Source organism: Pteropus vampyrus, unplaced genomic scaffold (genome assembly GCF_000151845.1).
Source record: "Pteropus vampyrus isolate Shadow unplaced genomic scaffold, Pvam_2.0 Scaffold1115, whole genome shotgun sequence".
Lineage (NCBI taxonomy): Eukaryota > Metazoa > Chordata > Mammalia > Chiroptera > Pteropodidae > Pteropus > Pteropus vampyrus.
Window position 1 is genome coordinate 40622 of NW_011889896.1, and position 10803 is coordinate 51424.

The 10803-nt window shown below is 38.7% G+C and overlaps 1 protein-coding gene across 1 annotated transcript in view; it reads right to left on the minus strand.

Moving 5' to 3' along the window:
- Window positions 1–8960, minus strand: part of LOC105310117 (melanoma antigen preferentially expressed in tumors-like) — a 44948-nt gene extending 35988 nt beyond the window's left edge. The window contains exon 1 of the mRNA XM_011386331.1: window positions 8788–8960. Coding sequence (XP_011384633.1) covers window positions 8788–8960 — 173 coding nt within the window. The remainder of the gene's footprint in view (window positions 1–8787) is intronic.
- Between the last annotated feature and the right edge of the window lie 1843 nt (window positions 8961–10803).

Here is a 10803-nt window from a genome sequence, read left to right on the forward strand (position 1 = left end):
GTTTTTGTTTTTTGTTTTATTCAATGGGACTCCTACTGTGACCCCCTGTGGACCATTATGGTGGAGAGTAGATACTTTCCTATTTCTCCAATTAAGGTCAAAGTCCGATATAGCTGTCGCTGATTTAATGCAGTATAATGCAGTATACTGCATCTGGGAAGATGACACCCATCTTTTTTTCAGTATTGTCTTTGATCGGTGCTTTAGCTGTGCCTTTAAATGTGTTCTATCAGGTCAACTCTTTATGGATAGTGCAGTATGTGATGTGACCAGCGAATCCCCTTGTCATGGGCCCATTTCCGTACATCCCTTACTGTGAAGTGGCTATCCTATGCAGATATTATGCTGTGTGTGATTCCATAACTGTCAATCAGGCACTCAAAAAGCCCCAGATAGTAGTGCTTACTGAGGCTGTGCAAGAAGAAAACAAAAACTCATACCCTGAATAAGCATGTATTCCTTGAGACCATGAATCACTGAATGCCACTAAATGATCTATAGGTTGCCTTAATAAATAATGCCATATTTGGAACAAAACTTTGGTCTCTGCTGCTGCGGGTTGGATATTTATAAAAGAAAGCAGCTAGATTGTCTTGGTATATAAGATATGTCTTGTAGGCTATTGGTCCCATACATAGACTACATTTCTGCCATCATAGCCACTCCTTTGAAGTGCCCATCAGGCCAGTCCTGAGGGAGCCAAGATGGATGCTGGTTAATGTCAATTGGCCGAGTCACTTCATCTACTTAGTTGTTCAGTTACTCTTTCATGATAAGTGGTTTCAAGTGGCTATTAAAATAGGATTAATACAAAACTCATTATTTCATGTCCACCTTTCTTCATAAGTCCATCCACAAGCCTCTACTCCAGACTAACTTTTCTATGATCTTTTCCTTCCAGGCTCCTGACCGAATGGCCGGATCATTGGCCACTGCCCAGTGATCCATATATATTATCACCTTAAGCCACTTCTGCTTTAACATGAAGCGGATGATCGGATATACTGCTTGCAGTCCTACCCACTGGGAAGATTTTCCCTTCCTGTTGCTGTTCAGGACCACCCCCAACTGTGGCTATAAGCAGTCACCATCCATTTTTTACTTGCATTCACATACCACACTGATCTACCTGTAAACCAAGTTCAAGCTTTTTCCTCCTCCTTACGTAGGTTATATGGGACCACCATCGTCCCCTCCATACAGCTAAAGGTACAAGAATTCTGGTCTTCCTTGGTATTAATTCAGGATGTTCTGTTTCCATCTTATGATTGACTACTGCTGAATCCACATGACTTTATGACTTAGTGGGTCTGAAAAAATCCACATCTTAATAGGTTGTTCCAGATATCTGGTCACTTGGTGCTCCATGGTAAAACATTGTGTCTCTACCAGAGCCTGATACCAAACCAGGAGTTGTTTCTCGAAAGGTATATAATTATCAGCTATGGATGTCATGACTTTATTATAGAATCCTGGGACTCCCCATAAGCTTTACAATGCATCTTTTTCAACTCATACCACAGAACCTACTGAATCATATGGCCCAAGTAGCAAATCTAATTACATCATGGGCTGGCCTTACTGCAGAGACCCTTTCTGCATAGAAGATGCCACTCAAAGCTGAAAGCTTACCATATCACCTAGAATATAGGCCAGAACAGTATACTCAGGTATGAATGCATTGCTTCCAAAACTCAAAGAGGTCTCCCAAGTATTGCGTTTTTTACTTGTTGGAGGGGATGAAAAGTGCAGCAAATTTTCTTTTACTCTGGAGGAGATAATCTGGCATTCTCTTGACTACTGTAACTCTTAAATTTTTCATAGAGTAATAAGTCTCTAAACCTTTATAGGGTTTATCTCCCACCCTCTTGAGCACATGTGTCTTACCAAGGCCACTTTTTGCTCTTCCTGTCCAATCAGTATAATATAATGGATATAACAAATCAGAGTGATGTTCTGTGAGATAGCTTGTCAGTTCAGATTTCATTTACCCTAAGGCAAAAATCTATAAATGAATATGTTATCTGTTACAGGTGAATGTGATATGTTTTTCTCCATATTTTTAAAGATATAATTGACATATAACATATACAATGTGATTTGACACACTTACTCATTGAGAAATGATTACCACCATAGAGTTAGTTAACACCTCCATCATCTCACATGATTACCACTTTTGTGGTGAGAATATTTAGGATCTAGTCTCCTAGCAACTTTCAAGAATATAATACAGTATTGTTAACTGTAGTCGTCATGCTGTACATTAGATTCCCAGAGCTTATTCATCTTATAACTGGAAGTTTGTACTCTTTGACTAACATCTCTGCATTTCCTCCACACCTAGTCATTCTACTCTCTTTCTATGGGTTTGGCTCTTTTAGATTCCACATATAAGTAAGATCATACAATATTTGTCTTTCCATGTCTGACTTATTTCACTTAGCATAATGCCCCTAAAGTCCATCTATTTTGTTGAGAATAGCAGGATTTCCTTATTTTTGTGTGGTTGAATAATATCTTATTGTACATATATACCATAACTTCTTCATTCATTCATCTGTTGACATATGCTTAGGTTGTTTGTCCTGGCTATTGTTAATAATGCTGCAATGAACGCAGAAGTGCACATATTTTTAGAGGTAGTGATTTCGTTACTTGCCAATATACCCAAAAGTGAGACTTCTAGATCATATGATAGTTCTATTTTTAATTGCTTGAAAAATCTCCATACTGTTTTCCACAAATGGCTGGACCAATTTACAATCCTACCAACAGTGTACAAAGGTTCTCTTTCTTCCATAAGCTTGCCAAAACTTGTTATCTCTAGTCATTTTGATACTGGTGTGAAGTAATATCTCATTATGGTTTCAATTTGCATTCCCCTGATGATTAGTGATGATAAGCACCTTTTCATATATCTGTGGTCATTTGTACATCTTTGGAAAAAATGTCTGTTTAAGTCCTTTGCCCATTTTTAAAATCAGATCGTTTGTTGTTGTTGTTGTTATTGAGTTGTATGAGTTCTTTATATATTTTGGATATCAACCTCTTATCATATAAATGGTTTGCAAATATTTATTTGCATTCTATCAGCTGCCTTTCAATTTTGTTGATTTTTTTCTTTGCTGTGCGGAAACTTAATATACTTTTACTTGTTTATTTTTGCTTTTGTTTCTTGTGCTTTTGGTGTCCAATACAAAAAAAAAAATTATTGCCAAGACTACTGTCAAAGAGCTTTTCTCATGTGTTTTCTTCTAGGAATCTTACTGTTTGATGGTTTATATTTAAGTTTTTAATCCACTTTGAGTTGATTTGTGTTTATGGTGTATGATAAAGGTCCAACTTCATTCTTTCGCATGTGGGTATCCAATTTTCCCAACAATATTTATTGACAAGATTATCCTTTCTTCAATGTGTATTCTTGGAGTCTTTGGTGAAAATTAGTTGGCCATATATAAATGGGTTTATTTCTGGGCTCTCAGTTATGTTCCATTGGTCTATATGTCTGTTTTTATGCCAGTTCCATACTGTTTTGATTATCACAAATTTGTAATATACTTTGAAATCAGGAAGCGTGATACCTCAAACTTTGTTCATTCTCAGGATTTTTTGGCTATTCATGGTATTTTGTGATTCTATACAAATTTTAGAATGTTTTTTTCTATTTCTATTAAAAATAGCTTTGGAATATTGATACAGATTAAATTGAATCTATAAATGACTTTGGAAATTTTAATAATATTACTTGTTCTGATCCATGAACACGGGATATTTTTCTATTTGTTTGTTTCTCCTTCAGTTTCTTCCATCAATGTCATATAGTTTTCAGTGAACAAATTTTTTACCTCCATGGTTAAATGTATTCCTAAGTATGTATTATTTTTGATGCTATTGTAAATGGGATTGTTTTCTTTATTCCTCTTTCAGATATTTCATTGTTAATATATAGAAACACAACTGATTATTATATATTGATTTTGCATCCTATGACTTTCTTGAATTGTTTATTTGTTCTAAGAGTTTTTTGTAGAGTCCTTAGGGTTTTCTATGTATAACATCATTTCATATGAAAACAGAGACAATTTTATTTCTTGCTTCCGATTTGGGTAACTTTTATCTCTTTTTCTTGCCTAGTTGTTCTGGCTAAGATTTCCAGTACTATCTGGAATATTAGTGGTGAAAGAGGGCACACTTGTGGTCTTCCTGATCTTAGAGGAAGAACTTTCAGCCTTTCACCATTGTGTGTGATGTCAGCTGTGGGTTTCTCATATATGGCCTTTATAATGTTGATGCATGTTCATTCTACATCTAATTTGTTGAGAGTTTTTATCATGAAAGAATATTATATTTTTTCAAATGCTTTTTCTGTATCAATTGAGATGGTCATATGATTTTAATCTTTCATTCTATTAATGTGATGTATCACACTTATTGATTTGCATATGTTGAACCATCCTTGCACCCCAGGGATAAATCCCACTTGATCATGGTGTATGATCCTTTTAATATGCTAGTGAATTCTTTTGCTAATATTTTGTTGAGAATTTTTGTATCTATATTCATCAAAGATATTGTCCTGGAATTTTATTTTCTTATAATGTTTTCATATAACTTTGGTATCAGGTTAATGCTGGCCTTATAAAGTAAGTTTGGGAGTGTACCCTGATCTTAAATTTTTTGAAAAAAATTTGAGAAAAATTGGTGTTAATTTTTCTTTAAATGTTTGGTAGAGTTCACCAATGAAACCATCTAGACTTGAGCTTTTCTTTGTTGGGAGGCTTTCAATTACTAATTCCATTTCTTCCCTTGTTAATGGTCTGTTCAGATTTTCTATTTCTCCATTATTCTGTCTTGGTGGGTTGTATGTTCTAGAAATCTATCCATTTCTTCTTAGTTATCCAATCTGTTTGATGCATAATTGTTCATAGTAGTCTCTTTTGATCCTTTCTTCCTCTGTGGTATAAGTTGTAATGTCTCCTCTTTAATTTTTGATTTTATTTATTTGAGTCAACTCTTCTTTCTTTGTTTCTTAGTCTAGCTAACGGTTATTTTATCTTTTTGAAAAACCAGCTCTTACTTTCATTGAGCTTTTCTATTGTTTTTCTGGTCTCTGTTTCATTGATTTATGCTCTAATCTTTGTTATTTCCTCCAATTTGCCGACTCTAGGCTCAGCTTATTCTTCTTATTCTAGTTCCTTGAGGTTAAAATTTAATTTTTATTTACTATCTTTATTTTTCTTAATATAGGGATTTATTATTCTGAATTTCCCTATTAGAAATGCTTTTGCTTCATCCTATAGGTACTAGTATGTTGTTTTTCTTTTCGTATATTTCAAGATATTTTTTAAGTTTCTCTTTTGATTTCTTCTTTGACTCATTGGTTGTTTAGAAATGTGTTGTTTAATTTCCACACATTTGTGAATTTTCCAGTTGTCCTCTTGTTATTGAATTCTAGTTGTATACATTTGTGGTCAGAAAAGCTTTTTAGTATGATATCAATTTTCTAAGATTTGTTTTGTGAATTAACATATGATCCATTCTGGAGGATGTTCCATGCGCACTTAAGAATATGTATTCTGCTGCTATTGGATGGGACGTTCTGTATATGTCTGTTAGGTTTATTTGATCTAAAATATAGTTCATGTCCAATATTTCCTTACTGATTTTGTTTGGATAATCTATGCATTTTTGAAAATGAGGTACTGGTCTCTCCTACTATTATTGTTTTATTTATTTCTCCCTTTAAATCTGTTAGCATTTCCTTGATATATTTAGGCACTTTGATGTGTGCATATATATGTGAGTGTGTGTGTTATCTCCTCTTGACGAATTGTGCTCTTCGTCATTATATAATGATCTTCTTTTTATCTTGTTACATATCTTTGACTTAGTCTATTTTTCCTGATATTAGTATGGCTATCCTTGCTCTTTTTTATTTCCATTTGCATAGAATATCTTTTTATATCACTTCACCTGGCACCTATATGTGTCCTTAAAGCTGAAAGTATCTCTCGTAGGCAGCATATAGTCTGGTCTCATATTTTTATCCTTTCAGCTGCATTATGACTTTTGATGGAGAATTTAATCCATTCACACGTAAAGTAATTATTGATAGATAAAGACTTATTAATGCATCTTATAATTTTTTCCTGGCTATTTTGTAGTTTACTTTTTCTTTTCTTCCTCTCTTATTGTCTTCCTTTGCGAATTGATAATTTTCCATATTGGTATACTTTGATTTCCTTTTCTTTATTTTTTGTGTACCTACAAGAGGTTTTTGCTTTGTGGTTACCAAGAAGCATTAATTACTCGGTCTCTGTATGCCCCCACTCTAATAGTTGGGCCTTGATGATGCTTTAGGTCTCCAGATGTCAATGTGGAACTCAGGTCCTGTGTTTAATAATTATTGAAATGTCTTGATATTCTCATTTCCCTTGTATACAGTCATCTGAGTGAATAAATATAGTTCCCTTTGGGAAAAGACTAGCAGAATCATTATAGTATATATTTATGATGTTTCAGGGTTCTTCCTTCTAGAGACCTGGCTCCCTCTTTAATAAATGTGTTCTGGATCTGAAAATTGGGTTGGGTTTGGAAACTGAGGAAAGGGCATAATGTTATTAAAGAAACCTCCTTCAGCCTCCATCTCCTATATTCTTGTCATTTTCAGCTTGTAGATATCGAGCAACACACTTTTTGGTTGTTCAGCTACTTTCCTCCTGGGGACACCATGTTCCACTCATCATCTCCACAACTCCCTATGGGTGAAGCCCCCTTGACTGTCCCACGGATGTTATTGGTTGTTATTATAATTGTGGTCTCCTGGCTTCAGGCAGTTAAGTTCTGCCCTCATCCCCACAAGTATTAACAAGCCCAGCTCTGTGACTGCCTCTCCAACTATCATCCCTGGTCTTCAGAGAAAAACCACTACTGAACTTCTTAGTGATTCTGGTTCTCCTCTCAATATTACATTCTGGATGGCCTAGATAGGTGTCTTCTGGGCCTTCCCGTGGAACATTATCCTGAGCTGGGTCTTCTCATCTTGCATAAAATAGTCATTCCATCCTAGCCATTTCCCCAAGACTTGTACATTTTCCTCTATTGTATGCCAGGGTATCTCAGGCATTTCCATTTCATTAGGCATGCTTTCTACAGGCTTCTAAGAATCACAGTAGTAGCAAATTTCCTCCCTCTCTTGGGGTCTTTGCTGGTGTTAAATTCTATGACCCCAAAAAGTGAGCCTCAAGTTAATGAATTCTTGCTTATTCAGTCTTATATTCTGGATACCTTGATCAAGTACATATAAAATACAATCCTGGGAGTATTTCTCTGGCTCTTACTGGTACATGCTAGGTAATTCTTAAATGCAGCAACTTTGATGTATAATCTCATTCCTTCCTCATGAGGCTCCGAATACCCTCAGCTGGGTCATGTTGTGACTTAACATCAATTAATGGCCTGGCAGCCTTGTGAGGAAGTAAGGGAAACTCCTGAGGGTAGCACATTTTGCATTGTTGGAATGAGGCCTCTGTAGTATAGAGAAAGTGCAGTGCTTAGTGGACAATCATGGGTTAGCTCTGCAGCTTCTGAGATTCAGAGTAAACTACAGAACCAACATCTTCAGGGATGCCCTCAGAGACAGCCATCCAGATGACTGCCCCCATGTTCCAGATCCCAGATTTTTTTCAACCAGGGTCCTGACATAAATATACCATCTGCCTTGGCTGAGTCCTTAAATGTCTCTGAAGCTCCATATCACTATTAATTCCCAAGTCTGGTGCTTAGCTTTTTCTGCTCTTTCACTGAAGGAGATAAGAGCTTCTTTTTTTAAAAGATGCATAAATTTATTAAAACTTTGAAGACATTTAACAATTTATTGATATAGAAAAAATAAATTATTAATATTAACTCTAAAAACCTAGAAGTCCCAGAAATTCAGTTTCAAAGGATTTAGAAAGAATTCTTTATAAAAGGTGTTAATATTACATTCTTTGTTAAACTGGTACTTGGAGCACTTTTGGTATCATTTCATCCCAACACATTGCCTTGATAAATGAGTCAGCAGCAGCACATGAAATTGTGAATAGATGAGAGACTCATATTTATATTGATCTAAATGTAGCAAATAGTACCATGTTTCCCTTTAATGAAATGCGATTTCTTTTACAATTCTTTGGAACAATAAGCCTTTAGACTCCCATTTCCCCCATTCAGAGAAGAACCACTCGTCCCTTTGTCCTAACACCTTTGAGTACTTGTCAGGAGTTAAAACACAGGCTGAATCACCACCACAGGACTCCGTATATAAATGCAGGTGAAAATGTCTCAGAAGGTGCTTTGTTCTGTTCTTTCACATCTCAAATTCACTTAGCTGGTCACAGGTAGGTAGAAATGGGTTAAAAATTTGGGAACTCACAATAATTTTGTCCATAAGTAGTTTAAGATTGTTGCTGTAAAGCATGTCAACAGAAGCTGGACTAGCACTCTTCTCCATGGAGATGTAAGCGTAGATGTGCAGAAGTGGCGAAAGCCATCTCAGCCACCTTGTGCCTCAGTCAGGAGCGGTGCTGTCCTGTGAACCAATTGCACCACAAGACCACCAGACTCTGGCAATCCCAGTCAACGCTAGCCTCCCATGCCTTCAGTCCCAGCATGTGGCCCAGCGGTGATCTCTCCAGCAGCGTCCCTCAAAAGTCAAGAGAGTTACCACATTGCCCCAGCTGGAGATGTGGCAATTGTGGAGTATCTCCTGTGCTACCTGCGCCGCTGCTGGATGTGGTTTACCTGATATGCACACTAGTTGGACCAGATGTACTGGTAACACTGCTGTACCTGGTCAGCCACGGAGCGCAGCACTGCAGCCTCAGGTATGGGCAACTGCAGTGCTGGTCCCGGGGGCAGTACTCCAGGTAGTTGGTCAGTATCTGTACGGCGAAAAACTTTAATGCTTCTACCATGGCCCCCCCTCTGCTGGGGGTCCTGGTCCTGGCCTGCTTTGTAGGCGGGTCTGCGCCTCTGCTGGAAGAGGAGCTATCCAGCCCCGCTCCACCTGTGCAGTAGTTTTATTTTAGGTCTGGAGAGGAGCCTTTGATGGGAATCCCACTTGCACCTGTGCAGGTCCTGGAGATGCGGTCCAGCAGTGTCACATTTTCATATAGCAATTGGGGCAGAGTGAGACTCTTTTGAGGTTCTTGTTTAGCTTTTGCCTGGGGATAAAGAACCTGGAGGGGACCATCTGAGAAGTTGGGCTAGACTTTTCCTTCCTCTTAAGGAGAGGTTGAAAAAGGCTACACATAAGCCTCCACTGGTAGCTTCCTTGCAAGGATGATCAGCATCTCTCAATTGGACAGAAGCATACAGGTGTATGTGTGGGGGGAGGCGATACCTTTCTTTGGGTCTGGCATATGTAGCTGGAAACAGGATAATTCTCCTGTGGGCTGCTAGAGTGCCAATATTGGCTGCATTCATTCATACACTCATATTTATTCAGAGCCTTCAGGCATGCTAGGACTCCCTCTCTTAGCACTGGAGATATAATGAAGAATATTACTGCTTTCAAGGACCCTACAGTGTAGTGATGGGACAAAGAAACAGGCCATCACAGTAGAGCTTAATTATCACTAAAATAGGAGAAGCTGAGTGATTATTCAGCTCTAGGTTAGTGGCTGCTTCTTATAGCTACTATTCCTATATTACTTAGAGTTCTTTTTACTTTTTTTTGTTTGTGTTTTGTATTTTGGTTTTGTTTATTATTTTTTATTTTTCAATTAGATTGGACTTTCAATATTATTTTATATTAGTTTCAAGTGTACAGCATAGTGATTAGACATTTATATAATTCATGAAGCGAGCCCCCCGATTAATCTAGTATCCACCTTGTGGGCCCCAGGCCTGGCTGACACAATATAGACTCACTGCTAAGGACATGACCCCAGAGCTGGCATGTTACATTGGACATAGTAGTGCCCTTGCACCCAGTTTATGTAAGAATGAATCGGCTTGCTGTATTCCGCATGCATGGCTGAATGTCACTATTGTTCTCTGGCATATATAAGCCCATGCTGTCCCTGCAACAAAGGCTTGCAGTTTCGTCCTCATGTCAGTTCCTCGTGTGTTTTTCAATTGGGCATCTCACCGCCGAAACCTTCCCTCCTTGATCAGGGCTGACACTTGGCATAGCCAGCAAGGTGAAGTGAGTACAACCCCCGGCGCTCCAGCCGGTCCCCAGGTGGAGGATATGTGGCCCCTCCACCTCCCTGTGGTATCCTGTGGCTATGTATTTAGCTATGTGGATGCCGTCAGAAGATTGGGATGCAGCGAAGCCGCGTCTGGAGGACATCTGGAAAGCCCTGGAAATGATGGAGCCGAATGTCCTGACTGCTCACCAGGAGGCAGTGGGTTGGGTGACCTGGATGCTCCTGGCTGTGCTGTGGCAGGCCAACCTGGAGGTCCAGGACCAGGCCCAGCAGGTGCAGCAATTGAAATGCAAAGAGAAAGACCTGGAACAATGGCTGGCAGCAGTGGGATGCATGCTGCGTGGCCACTGCAGTCATCCTGATCTGGGAGCCCACCAGCAAAACCTAGGCAAGTGCGGCCGGTGACACGACAGCAGGTTGATGTGGAACTGCCTTTGGTCCCAGGGTGACAAGCCAGTGGCACTCCCCAGGCTAAACAGAATACCACCTTGATCCAGTACACCCCAGCTGAACTCTGGGACATGCAGGTACGGCAGAAAGCTGGAGAGACAGTTCCAGGGTGGCTGCTGTGGCTGTGGGATGACTGGGCCAAAGGAACTGAATT